General features: G+C 39.2%; 1 protein-coding gene across 1 annotated transcript in view; it reads right to left on the bottom strand.

Moving 5' to 3' along the window:
• Nucleotides 1-15,044, bottom strand: part of nbeaa (neurobeachin a) — a 1,211,357-nt gene that overhangs the window by 33,140 nt on the left and 1,163,173 nt on the right. Inside the window, exons 51-55 of the mRNA XM_070892347.1 lie at nt 13,520-13,712; nt 10,407-10,478; nt 9,752-9,814; nt 7,295-7,450; nt 3,019-3,189 (exon numbers count right to left, since the gene is read on the bottom strand). Of these exons, the coding sequence (XP_070748448.1) occupies nt 3,019-3,189; nt 7,295-7,450; nt 9,752-9,814; nt 10,407-10,478; nt 13,520-13,712 (655 nt within the window). The remainder of the gene's footprint in view (nt 1-3,018; nt 3,190-7,294; nt 7,451-9,751; nt 9,815-10,406; nt 10,479-13,519; nt 13,713-15,044) is intronic.

Raw genomic sequence — 15,044 nt, 5'->3', positions numbered from 1 at the left:
TGAAGTCATTATTTAGATTTTAATAGTGCAAACAAAATAAATATTTCTTATACAATTTAAAATAAATAAGATTTGTTAACTTAGAATGATCATAAGTAAACTTTTGAAATGTTTTCTAAATGTCAAACAATTGTGATTAAAGCATGAACTAGTAGTGTACCAACAAACTGCAACATACAAAAATGTGGGTTGACAGTTGGTAGTTCCACCAGGGGTATGTCGAATCTCAGTCAGGGTCGAGCCATAAGGGGGAGGCATCGAGTTGAGGTTTAACACATCCTTACAGGGAAGGAAAGTGGAAAATAAAATCAGATAGCAAATCACCCTGGGCTATTCTGATGTAGCTGCCAGTGAATGGTAAAGGGTTACTTGCCTGCCTAGTCCTCTTGACTAGGAAATGAAAGGCCAGAGACTAAAGCATGAAAAAAATAAAACAAAGAAAACAAACTTTAAAAAAATCTGTAATTATGCTTAAAATGTATCAATAAAATGCAATGGTTTATGGATTCCAAAAATAAGTGACCAGTTATAGATCATATGAACTATATTAAACACTAGTTACACATCAATGCAATACGTAAGTTTACTCTGGATCACAACCTTCCCCCTAAACAAAAACAAAAAACGCATGGATGCGTGCTCTTTGGAGCCGTCTAATAAGAAATGTCAGGTGAAATCCCTCTAATCAATGGATCTTCAGGCTCGTGGGACACACTGTGAATTGAATTGATCCCTTCAAGAGAACAGCAGTCAAAGGCTGAATGTAATATGTTGCAAAGAAATGCTCTGGAGAATTCTTGGCCAAGTGCAACACACCTGCCTGACAAAAAAAAGATTCAATCAGCTCCTGTTCCAACATAAGATGTCGGAACCTTGCAGCTTTTCAGCATCGGGCAGCAGCTCCAATTAGAGAGTGTAAATTAATTTTTATCACTGTTAAATTAGGTTTTTTTCAGTTGTGAATTGCTCTGCATCATATTAAAGCATCTGGCATCCACCTTTCTCCAGATCCATCACAGTTTCACCTTCAAAAACTATAAATGTGATGCTCAATGACAACATACTGGAGCATTCAAATGTAAGATTTACCAATGAAGTGCAAATAATTCAAGCTTACTTGTGCATTCACACAGCCCATGGCCCCAATTTTAATTGCAGGTGGATTCCCCACTCAGGCCTAAGTTAAAATTTACAGTTGGGTCTCAATTATGTCATCGGGCCATAACATGCAGAAGTAAAAAAGGACCTTGATGGCTCTGGGCGTGAGTCCTTGCTGCCTGCTCAGGAGAGCAGGTTAAAATTGCAGATGTTGCAATCATGGTGGCTTTTGGTCAGGTAAGAGCCAGGGCGATTTTAACTGCCCACCTGTCAGGTTTCTGCTGAGCGAGTAGGGTTAAAATCGCCACCAACAACACGCACATTTTCTCTCTGTTGCAGTGCAGATGTTTCCTCTCTTTATATACATTGAACTACTATTTCAGCATTTTACTTTCAATTGTTTATGAATTATTATTGATGCTATAGGATAATAGAATAGCTCCAGATGAAAAACTATCAGTAGGTAACACTCCATATATAACCACTGTAAGAAAGTGTCCTGATTGGAAACTCTAGGGTTCCACTTTAACTTCCGGGTGATAACACGGCCATGTTGGGCCTCTTCTGGTCCTGGCTCTTTTTCTTGGCAAGTAGGGAAGCTTTCACTGCTCCCTCGCTCAGGTCACAAGTTAAAATAGCAGATTTGGCCCCGATGTAGCATATATATAATGAAGCCCACCTGCTTTGGGCGGCGTCTTTGCAGCCTGCAATTTCATATCAGGGAGGCAAAGGCATGAGTAGACCCCCGCTCCATGTTAACTGGCACCTGCCTGTTTTCTACTAGGTGAGGGGAATTAAAATAGACCCCTCTGAGTAAACTATGAAGATAAAATTTACAGCCATGAGATCTCTATCATTTTCACACAGAACATGCTTTGAGATTCAAAAGTAAGGTTATAAAACAGAATATGTCACACTGCTGAATAAATAAACAGGTAAGGCTCTACAGTATTGCTTTACAACACCCACTCTGCCAACACATATCAGCGAGTGTGTTAAGCTCCACAGGAATACATAAAGTTGCAAAGTAGCTACAGATGTGACATTATTAGAATCAGTTTAGTTTTATAATAGGAAAGAAAGTCATCACATTGCTTCTTCATCTATTTGCATGTGTTAACATTTACATACGATGGCATGTGTTTTGCTATCAACCTTTCTGACATTTTGTCTTGCTGATCTCAAAACAATTGGAAATCTTATTAACAAACACATAGTAAGCTTGTTTCATTGTTTAACAATTGTAGTCTATTGTAATATTTTTACACCTTTGTTTAAAAATAAGGATCAGTTACTTAGTTAGATTTATTTCTAAAAATCTATTTAGCTTATTTGTAATATTCAATGTGAATATATATTATAAAATCATAAGGATTATTTTTTCTGCTAAATATTATAATGCTAAACTATTTCCTCTCAGAAGAACAGTTTGTTATAATGAGAGGTGTGTGATCAAAGTCTGTAGCAGGATTACTGCAATTGTGCAAGATGTTAGGTGATTTACAAAAAGAATACGTTCTATAAATTATTAACTAGATAAAGCAGTTTCAAAAACATAACAAATCTTTCCCTTTTTCTTTAATGTGCATTTTGTCGATGTGGAGTACATTAAATCAAAGTTATTAACTCTCTTTATCCCAATTATGACCTGCAACAAACCATATCTCACAGTTTGGGAGACACACAGTGAAACTACAAATCTTAATTAATGTCCCAACACTGCTGAAAACTCATTACTGCAATTCTAGCACCTAAAGCAGCTAATTATTAGTCCTGACATTTACATTTCTTCCACTTCTTCATGGCTCTTATTTTGGTTATGGGAAGTTTGACAACTAAGCCCTAGTCATCCTGCTGTACTAAGCGTTTTATAAAAAGCGTAACACTAAGTGACAATTCTTCCTTCCGAAGGCTACTTACTATTGTTAGGGTTGTCGCCAATGATGTGATGTCGGCCACTCCAATACCAAAGCAGAAGTGTGGCATCACGAGAACCTGATACAATGTAACAATCACCACCGATATATGACTCAGATCTGGCCAAGCATGTGACCACATCCCAGTGTCCAAACACGATTTGTGTCAACTTCCCTGGAAATAATTATGAAGTCAAGTTTTATTGTACTGTAGTATAAGAATATGGATAAATGTAGCTATACTATATTATAATTTGGCACAATCCTTTGTAGACTTTTTCTCACAAACACTTGAAACATCTGAATCAAATTTCAGATATATTCCACTGTTTCAATATTTCCGTTAAAATTTTTTAGAAAGCTTGCATACTTTAAAATATTAATTGTTCAGAAAAACCTCCTATGAAGTAAAATTGGCTTAAATATTATAATCAATAACAATAATCAATGAGAGAAGTTTTCCATTTTATCTGCGAATTAAACAGAAACACCCATATTCAGTGGCACAGTGCATTTGCGTACTAACAAGCGGTACCCCAATATTACACTCTATTGAGTTTTTGATTTCAGCGGCATTGCTATAGGAAGGCACCAAATGCAGATTAGGGAGCGGGAAATTAAATACAACATTAAAAAGGTTCTGCCGATGGCTGCATGGATAAATGAATAGTGTGATATGATTAGCATTCCGAGGGGATCGTTCCCTCCGCGATACCCTGGTCCGCTCCTCTATCAACCCCAACATACACACCCCTTCCCTAGGCAACTTCCCGTGCAAGCGCAGGAGTTGCAACACCTGGGGTGGAAATTCGGTCTTCTGTTGCCCCTCTTAGCGCCCCGGAGGGGCAGCAATGGTAGTGGAAAGCAGTTGCGCCCGGGCAGCCAGCTTCCAGCGTCCTGCCGGGACATTCGGTGCCAGTATTGATTGGGGGTGGAGCAGTACCACTTGGGAAAGGCGAGTCGGTGTGCAACGCCCCTGGTTGTGACACCGGCTCGATTTTTGGATACTGCCCAACTCATAGCTGTGGAAGCAGGCGTTTCAAACTGTAGTGGCCGCAGTCAGGTAAGTAATGCTGACCTGAGATAAGTGTGACTGTTTTAAGAATAATGTTTTTATGATTTATGTTGTGGTGGCGTGAGCTATGTATTGGGAATGTTTTTGGTGTTTTTTATCCCCCCAGTCTTCTGTTATGGAGCTCCGAGGCCGGCTCTTCAGCTCAGGATATTCCCTTGCTCAGCCGGCCTAGTGCCCTAAAAGAGGCATGCAATACCTCCCTTAGCGCCCCGCTCCAAACACCGGGCTCAGCTCATTCATTTTGCGGTGGCAGACACAAACCATTTGCCGGTGCAAAATTTACCGATTGGGACATCACTCTAACTGAGGCGCGACCGAACTTCCACCCCCTGCTCTTTTACCTCTTCCCTTCCCACCGTCCAAGGCCCCAAACGCTCTTTCCAGGTTAAAAAGTGATTTACTGGTACTTCTTTCAATTTAGTGCACTGTATTCGTTGCTCATGCTTGCCATTTTAATTATCCGGACCACTCCCACTCTGACCTCGGCCTCCTACACTGTTCCAATGATACTCAACGTAAGCTTGAGGAACAGAACCTCATCTTTCTAATAGGTACGTTATAGCCTTCCGAACTCAACATTAAGTTCACCAATTTCAGATCTTAAAATCGGCCCCATTTTTTAGGATAGCAACTGTTACCGATGATTCTGATATTCCATTTACACCTCCTCTAGACCCGTCATTTTTTTCTTTACTTGTCCCATTACCATCTCCTTTTGCCTTGCACCATCATTACTTTTGTCATTTAATCACTTCTGCCTTTCACCCTATGACCGACCTTCCCTTTTGTTCTTTCGTTTCTGCCTCTTTACATGCTTTAAACCTATTGAAACCTAACATTTTCTAGTTCTGATGAAAGGTCATCGACCTGAAATGTTAACTCTGTTTTTCTCTCCACAGGTGCTGCCTGACTTGCTGAGTATTTCCAGCCTTTTCTGTTTTTATTTCAGATTTCCAACATCCGTAGTATTTTGTTTTTGTAAGTGTGACATGGAATCATGGAAACCATGAAATATTACAGGCTGCATTTCTAGACTTTGCTGAGTTACCTTATCTCAGCTGAGTGAGGGCACTACTATGTCTCCTTGGGCTAAGGATAGGGGGAAAAATCAGACAAGGTCTCACTATCAAGTACTCCTGCTGGAAAGTGCATATGGTGGATGTCAGATGAGGACATAGTCAAGCCCATCTGTGATACCCCTCGTGGTCAAATACACTGTCAACACTCTGTCTCTCAGCTCATAGATGAAAAATGGCCACTGAAGTCAGTACAGAGAGGAGATGACAGAAAGAAGGGGAAAGAGAATAATACACTACTCACTTTTGGAAGCCAAATTGAGATCATTCCTTTATACAAAATAATTAAATAAATGAATGGTAGAAAGTTGAAATATAAACAGAATATGCTGAAAAACACACATGCCAGTTAGCATCTGAAAGAGTTAAATATATTCACTTTTCAGTCAGGGCTCTTCGTCAGAAATGATTAATTAGTCTTCCTCGCTGGACTTAATCTTTTGATTTATGTTTCCATTTGTGGTGCAAGTCTTTCCCGACCACCACCCCCCCTCCCCCACCCCCACCCCCCAGCCTCCTCTCCACTTTTTGCAGCTCGTTATAAAAAAAATCCTGTCTTAATTGAAAACTAGCAAAAGAGTAAAGCTATCTTTAAAAGTAGTTACATTAAGAGTATCACAACATTTTGATGTCAAAAGCGATATTTTAGATCTGAACGTGCCATCTGGATAGTATAAGCCTCAGATTAGTGTCTCCATATTGCAACGAAAGCTGATGTTTATGCTATTCTAATAAGAAACTATCATTCGGTCATTTTTTTATATTAGCTGAAAGTGTAAAATAACAAGAACATAAACACATAAGATATAGGAGCATGAGTACCCATACGGCCCCTCGAGCCTGCTCCACCATTCAATAACATCATGGTTGATCTTTGACCTCAACTCCACTTTCCCGCTCAATCCCCATATCCCTTGATTCCCTTAATATCCAAAGATCTATCGATCTCAGACTTGAATATACTCAACGACTGAATATACTCAACGACTGAGCATCCACAGCCCTCTGGGGTAGAGAATTCCAAAGATTCACAACCCCCTGAGTGAAGACATTTCTTCTCATCTCAGTCCTAAATGGCCAATCCCTTATCCTGAGACAATGCCCCCTAGTTCTAGGCTCTCCAGCCAGAGGAAACAATCTCTCAGCATCTACTCTGTCAAACCCTCTCAAAATCTTGTATGTTTCAATGAGATCACCTTTCACTCTTCTAAACTCCAGAGTATAGGCCCAGTGTACTCAATCTCTCCTCATAGGACAATCTTCTCATCCCAGGGATCAATCTAGTGAACCTTCATTGCACCGCCTCTAAGACATGTATGTATTTTCTCAAATAAGGAAACCAGAACTGTGCACAGTACTCCAGGTGTGGTCTCACCAAAGCCCTGTACAATTGTAGCAAGACTTTCTTACTCTTGTACTCCAACCCCCTTGCAATAAAGGCCAACATACCATTTCCTAATTTCTTGCTGTATCGGCATGTTAACTTTCTATGTTTCATGTACAAGGACACCCAAATACCTCTGAACACCATCATTTAATAGTTTCTCACCATTTAAAAAATATTGTTTTTCTATTCATCCTACCAAAGTAAATAACCTCACAATTCCCCACATTATATTCCATCTTCTTGGCCACCCTCTTGCCCATTCACATTCCCTTTGCAGAATCTGTGTGTCCTTCTCATAGCTTACTTTTCCACTTCACTTTGCAGCCAGCAAACCTGGTACATTACACTCGGTCCCTTCATCCAAGTCATTAATATGGATTGTAAATAGCTGAGGCCCCAGCATTGATCCTTGCAGCATCCCACTAGTAACAGCCTGCCAACCTGAAAATGTCATGTTTATTCCTACTCTCAATATTCTATCCTTTAACCAATCCTCTATCCATGCTAATATATTAGCCCCAACCCCATGAGCCCTTATCTTGTGTAATAATCACAAATGTCTCTGGAGTGCACTGTTACAATACAAGGAAGCACACGGACACAATGAAGAGATGGATGGGTCAACCCCTATATCACAACCTTGACTACACTGAAATTAATACTATTGGTTGCTCTGATTTTCAAATTACAACCCTTAATTTTAACAGTGAATTTCTAGAAGCCACTTGGTACTGTCATGTACCTGTTTCTGTTGAGTACACTCGAAAACTCTTGTCCCAGAATCCACAAACGAGAATATAACGATTATCTGCTGTCACAACAAAGCAGTGTGCGTTAATCTGAATGCTCTGGTCCACAAGATCCGTGATCTGCCTCTTGTTCACACCAGCATTATTGGCTGTGAGGAGAAAACAAAGAAAAACAACTTCAAGTTCATGCTGAGCTCAAACACAAAAGGGTGCAATACCTTCTGGTCAGGCGCTTCTCAGTAAACAAATCATTTTCACCTCGATTATCTGCTTAATCCGGGCAAAAGTGCTACAAATATGAACTTAAAAGCTTGCTGCTGAGAATGGCTTTTTATATGTGATGTGTACAAACATTTCCTCCTCCCAGTAAATCAGGCTCTCAGCTTCCTTCTATGTTGCACTTATGTCCCACTGAGGTTTTTTTTCACCTCCTTCAAAGAGATTTTAAAAACAGCAAACTGAGACACTCATGGCAGAAGAAAAACAATTTGACGTGCAAGGCCAAACTTCTCAGTGCTTTTCAAATGAAAATAAAGCAAGAGTAGTAGCCCATATCTACAAGACAGTTTGATTTAGTAACCTCTCAGTAGAACAATCAGTCTGGGAGCTAAAGAAAACATGTCCTTCTACTGAGAGGGGCCTTGGAGTGACAGAAGCAGAGATACAAATACAAAGTTAAAACCCAGTAACCATATGTCACGAACCTAACACCAGGAAATGTTCGGGAACCCACTGGTTCCTAGATTGAGGTTGATCAGGGAAACAAACCACATTGAATGCATCCATAGATTCAGCATCCTTTATGTTAAAAATTAGTGAAAGAACAACATATTCTCATTTTTGTGTAATTTACCAGATAAGATTTAGATAGGAAACCGAGAGCTCGATTTCCATCCTCACTGTCTGTATGGTAATCTGGTGGGGTGGATTGCCACCCTTTATAGAACCCATCGGATTTTCATTACATTAACTTCAGTGGAATGAATATCGGTTGGGTTCTGCAACGGGCAGACGGTCCGCTCCGTCAGATTACTGTCCAGTCTGTTTGAAAGAAATATACCGTATAAATGTCGTCTTCTCATAATCAAACGCCTAATCTAACCACACCTGAATGTTATACCAATTATTTCCCCCAAAATAGGAAAGACAGGGTTTGTTCATAAACATTTTACCCAATCAAACCTAACCTAGAGAATTATTAGTTTATTATGCACAAACTGCAAGCTTAGTGTTTCCCAGTCAAAGACTGAACTATGAATGTGGATATGCCCAATCCACGTGTTTTCTTTATATAATCTTTTGAGATTATAACTTTTGAAGAAGACTGTTTATCAGAAACTTAAAAATTCTTCATTTCTCAAATAGTTAAAAAGTTTGCTTTTAAAGATCAACATTATAAATCCTTTTTTCTTCCTTCCCCAGACCAGTTTGCTTAGAGATTGAAATTTTTAGAAGATTTGGGGGGTAATTTTAACCTAAACTGCTGAGCAGGAAACGGACGGGATTAGATCAGCCTGCTGCCATTTTACATTCCATTATGGAAAGTAAAAATGGCTGCGATGTAAAATGGGTGGCTAATCCAATCCAGTCAGTACCTCACCGGGTGGGTTAGCTTAAAATTGTCCCCATTATTTTTATTAATACAGGAATGAAAGCTATGGGACTAAAAACAAAAAAGTGACTCATTTTAGGTGTAAAAGTGTGATAATAAGCTTTGATATGATTTTTTTTCCCATTTATTCTCAGGATTTGGGCATTGCTGGCAAGGCCAGCATTTATTACCCATTTCTAGTTGCCCTTGAGAAGGTGGTGGTGGGTCTTCTTCATGAACCGCTGGAGTCAATGTGGTGAAGGTACTCCCCCTCAATGCTACAAGGTATGGAGTTCCAGTATTTTGACCCAGCGATGAAGAAGAAACGGTGATATATGTCTTAAGTCGAGATGATATGTGATTTGGAGGGGAACCTGTTGTCCTTGATCTTCTAGGTGCTGGAAGTCGCGGGTTTGGGAAGTGCTGCTGAAGAAGTCTTGGCGAGTTGCTGCAGTGCATCCTGTAGATAGTACACACTGCAGCCATGTACACCAGCTACGGAGGATGTAGATGATTAAGGTGAGATGGGGTGTCGATTAAGTCAATACTTTGTCCTGGATGATGTCGAGCATCTTGAAAGTAATTGCAACTGCACCCATATGGCAAGTAGAGAGAAGCCTATATACGCTCTTCCTCCCAATTTCAATCAATCAGACCACACTCCTCAAAGTCAATTTGTTGTGGAATCTACTGCTCCATTACAGGTTATTGGCCAAAAAAGCTACGTAATAATTTGTAGCATTTATGTCACTACCATTTATTGAATGGTAACCACGTGCACTGGTGTACAGTATAACCTCGAGTACAATTTCACTTTTACGACAATATTAAAGATTTATTTCCAAGTTAATTTTATTACCTTCAGTAATTTCTTGTATCATGGATCGCAGCCAATTTTGATTGGAAATCTGCACGTTTCTAACTAAAGTAAGTCAGGGAAAATTATATCTCCAAAAATTTCCCTTCCCACACCTGTACTTTCTAAATACACAATGGCTATGCATACAGGAAGTTGCATTTTGTATTATTTGGTGCATATATATTGTTTTCATGAACATAACAATTCTAACAAAGACATTATGGAAATACTGAGTTTGATGACTAGCACTTTAAAAAAAAGTTTTACCCCATTAAACTCCGACATGACACTCATAAATTCAAGTAATAATACCTTCAAAGGGGTATTTAGAAATAACATAATCATGCCACTGATCCTTTGAGTTGGAATTATTGTAATTCTGAAATGAAACTAACTTTTGCATCAAGATTACGAAGATTAAGATGGGCAATTTTATTGTTATAGCTAAGAACTAAAATTGTATGCCTGAATATATTTATGCTACTTTTAACCAAGAACTAATGATGGATTTATCTTTACTTTCTACTTAATTATTAAAAACAGCTGTTATATCTTTAACTCGTTGCACTTAACAGATTGCAGCAAGAAGAAACAGTACAGTTCTAGATATCTCATTCTGAAACTGGAACACCACAGTCAGCTACAATGGATTTACCAATCAGTGGATCCATTTCAATCGGCAGGTGATGGGCCTGTTCCAGGGAATATCCTGGAGCTCCCCTAAGACCTGCAGAAAAATAATTAAAAAAAGAATGTCTCACAAATGACGGAACTAATGTAATGAACTTATAAAATGCAACTTTTTCAGGTATACTACTTATAGGGGGAGATATTCACATGGTTTGTGACTCCGGGGCGCAAACCATTTCTCGCCCAGCTACCGGCTCCCGCAAAATTGCATGGGAGTTAGCGGAGGCGCAAAACCGTTAGCACCCCGCTCCCGCCAGTCGCAACCTGGGCTGCTGCGCCTCCGATGATGACATCATTGCCGTGCACAGCAACCCATGCAGCCCGTTTTCACCCCGCAGTGGAAATTGGGCAGAGACCCTTGTGGTTGCCACAGGCTATGTCAGCGCCATATTTGCGGGTCACGAACCAGGTCACACTCTGCTTGCGGGCCGAAATTTAAAGGGGAGGTGCGCAGCGCCATTTTGTCCTGTCGGCCGACTTACTGGTCTAGCCTTCCATAATTTTTTCTGTGGGGTCCGTGCTGCGATGGTGCAGCCCGGCATTCCGCTTCTGTGTTGGGCAGCAGCCATGGCACGCCGCATCCCTGGTGGCCTAGGGGAGGCCCCTTGCCCCAATGCAGAGCTCGCAGCTTTTCCTCCCCTTCAATGGAAAGGGAGGGTCCTGTGCTCTTGTCAGTGCTACGCGGAGAGGCTGCATAGCGCTGCAACATGCACGCGCTTACCGTCCCAGTAACGCCCCCGAGAGGAAGTGGAGCGCCCAACATTGAGCTCCACTTCCTCTCGGGGGCAGTAACCCCAATTTTGCTGCCGGACGGGATTTCTGCACCAGACGTAGGAGGTCCCGCCTCGCCAACGTTACTGCCCCCAAATGGGGAGATACGCAATTTCCCCCCCATAGTATTAAATGTGGGTTATGGGCAGAATTTTATATGTGGAATTGCCTTTCTGAACCCCTTCACTTCTCCACCTCCAAGATCCTTCTTAAAAACCTCTTTGGCCAAGCATTTGGTCACCTGCGCTAATTTCCACTTATGCAGTGTCAAATTTTTTATCTCACAATACTCCTGTGAAGCGCTTTGGGACATTTCACTACGTTAAAGGTGCTATATAAATACAAGTTGTTATTGTTATTATAGAACCCACCTGCTTTTCATTCCATTTAAATCGATGGAATTAAAATCTGACCCTCCAGCTTACCTCCCAGGCAGTGAAGGCCAAGACTACCTCATGGTCCATCGCCAATTGTGAATTGTATGATCTTGGCCACTACAACAATCATGACACTGAAATCTGCCTCACTTTTCCTGGGCTAGGGAGCAAAAATTTGAGCCAGAACTCTTGCTTCTGATCAGTATCCAATTATGCTTGCAAGTGTGGATGAGGATAGGAATGGTTTTGGTAATGTTGTACAATAATGTCTTGGCTTACACTTGAAAAATGGTCATTTGGGGAAGATTCCAGAGAGTGTCTGTGGAACCTCTAGGATGAGATTGAAAAGGGAAGAAAATTAGGAAAAAATGACAAGGCACTGAAGTTATTTTGAATTTTTTTGTAAATTTTATAAATTTACGATCCTGCTTCATAGAATTTTGTGGCTCTACACCAAATATGCCCGACTTCACCATAAACCCTTATTGATGGAAACAGGGGAAGGGCTGGATAATGGAAAAAACTGCAAAACTAATTGCAATATAATATACAAAGCAAACATATTACTTCCTAAAAATCAACAACTTTCAGACCTATATATTTAATAATTCTTTACCCTGTCTACCAAATATTCAAGTTTTCAACTTGACATAATATGGTATTTTTTATAAATGTGACACTCTTGGATCTTTGATAAATATAAGCTATATTTCTTATAGTATTATTGAGGAACTGCCTAATACTATAATTAATAGAGTCCATATGAAACATTTCTAGAAGACATTTTTGAATGGCTCTGAAAGATAGCCTTATGGAGAGGATTCATTATTTTAAAAAAACTACAGTGCCACACACAAATTTCACAATGAGGAGACAATGTCTTAACATTAATGTAGTTGCATACCGGCTGTCATTCAGAAGCTATATACATTTTACCAGAACATGTTGTTACCTGAAAAGACTACAAGGATCGATATCCAATTAAGATGAAGGATAAGTTCTGGAATGTATTGTAGCCTAAAGGATAATATATTTTTTTTCTTGACATATTCAAACAATTTATTTCAACTTATTCCTTTACTTAAACAAATAAAATCTTAGTTTGAAGTTAAAGAGATGGTGAGCATTACTATTTGCTGTAACTATTAATATAAATTAATAAAAACATAAACTACACCTTTGTATAGGCTTTTATGACCTGGAAAATATTTATTTGAAGGATGGTCAAGTTATAGGAGTTACTTTTACAACTGTTTCATCATTATCTTGATCATTACATAGGGTATGTCACACAAATATTCCCAATCAGTTTGTCACAGAAATTTGTAACAATTTAAATTTAAGGCCACCATAAAATGAAATAAAGAGAGGTAAAATATAACAGCAATTTTTGCATTACCACTTCAAAAATATACATCAGAAATGCTACAACAGTGATATCGGAATTATGGCCTGCAGACTATATGAATACTATTCAGCTGGTGAAGCACTATATCTCCGCTATCTCACCCGATAACAGCATTTTTTGTGTATTCAATTTCCTGTTTTAGCCCATTAGAACTTACAGTAATCTGGAAAAGCTGGAGGAAGTTGTTTGCAATGCCATTATGTAAATTTAAGGAAAAATCAATTATCACATATATACAAGAGTTTTGTTAAAAAAAACAGTACTAGGTTCACATATTGAATTTTAGTGGGACTGGTAGTTTGAAAAGATCTGATTTCAGCGTTGATAAGGAAATTTATATCATCCCAGTCTATGGCACAAAATGTAGGCACACTAGTCTATCACACTAGCAATAATCTGCTGACTTTATTTTATCATATCATTGCGCTGAATATCAGGAATACTGAAAATAACAATGACCACAAAATAGCAAAATTCCATGTCATGAATGTTAAAAAGATTCAAAGATAGCATTTCACTTACCTACAGTGTTATGCCACCTATTCACTGCAAACAGCCTGCTGCAGGTCACAGTGACCACAGCAGGGGTGCTTAGGTGAGGCAGCGTGTTGGCTGCCACATGGGTAACAGGGGAGTTGGATGGAAATTTTAGCACCATTATAACATCTTGCTGCATCTGATCTTTAAACATGAGTGGGCTCTGTGGAAGGAAACACTGTTGAGTAGAAACAAAGAGGAGAAAACAGAAAAGGCAGAAGGGAAAACACAATTAATGTGGAGGTCTGGAAAAACAGGGAAAAAACAGTAGGTAAAATATTTACATGCATAAGGAAAATATGCTGCTATTTTGATAAAACAAACAGCACCCACAACTAGGAAGTCTAGCACTGGACCAGTGCAATAGGATAGGGATTAAGGGGTCCACGTGGAGCTGGTATCATCAGGTACTACAGAAGAGGTTTCAAGTACAAGAAACATTCAGCACAAATACATTTCTGTTCATTCTACCAATGAGCAATAAAGCAAAATTATATTGAAAAGAACATTTTACATTTGGCCAACATAGTTAAATGAAAATACTTTCAATAAACCATCTGCTGAGAAGTTCTAAATCATTTGATACATGGTAAAATATTAAAAATTATAAAACACATTGTTACTTTAGTCATATTTTAGATGTTGCAACTGTCACCATCTGATCAAACCCTGTGAATAAAACATGTATTGCCAATGGCTAAATGAGTGAAACACCATGCGGCTCTTCCAGTGCACTCCCACCATAACTTCGCTCTGAGCATGCTGTTAGGGCTCCAAATTAAGCCAAGACCTGGATATACCAGGTCCTGGCCTTACTTTGGGGATTCTGGGATGGCCTGTTGGGGCGGAACCTCCGCCCACCCAAAACAAGATAATTGACATAAAAGACCAAGGACTCTTAAATCAGGAGTTTGCACTTTTTTGGCAGGGTCAGTGGCAAAAATCTTATGTAGGTGCACATGCCAGGATCTGCGTTCACAGAATTTTGGGGCCTATAATGCTGAATTTTAACTACCACTTTGAAAAGAATGTGTTACATGAAACAAAAACTTTTCCTGAAATTAATTACTTTTTCAGATACATCAACCATGCCTGGTGCCTCTCTTCGAATTTTGCAAATATTACTTTGCTTATCTCTAATGTCCCTCAAGATATTATCAACCATTTTTACTCTTCTGCTGGCTATTATCCCAACGACTATTATACTAGGAAAATTGAGTGTAAAATCAGGATAATTTAGATCTCGTTTTAATTTCAGCTGTAAAATAAAAATAGAAGCAATTTCAGTAATTTTGGTTTGGGTTATCTATTTTAAATGGCAGTTGCATCATCATTACAATGAATGAAAAATGATGTTTTATATACTAATTAGGTCCTCTTCTATTTCCCTTGAGAATGGAAAAAGGAGGACCAAAATGATTTGAAAGACAATTCTTCAAATCAGACATCTAATCTATCTATATGTACAGTATATTATAGCTTATTTACTTGCATGATTTCACATGGCATT

This window comes from Pristiophorus japonicus, chromosome 10 (assembly GCF_044704955.1).
Source record: "Pristiophorus japonicus isolate sPriJap1 chromosome 10, sPriJap1.hap1, whole genome shotgun sequence".
NCBI lineage: Eukaryota > Metazoa > Chordata > Chondrichthyes > Pristiophoridae > Pristiophorus > Pristiophorus japonicus.
The sequence above is the reverse complement of the archived record's forward strand: the minus strand, read 5'-3'. Positions and strand labels throughout refer to the sequence as shown.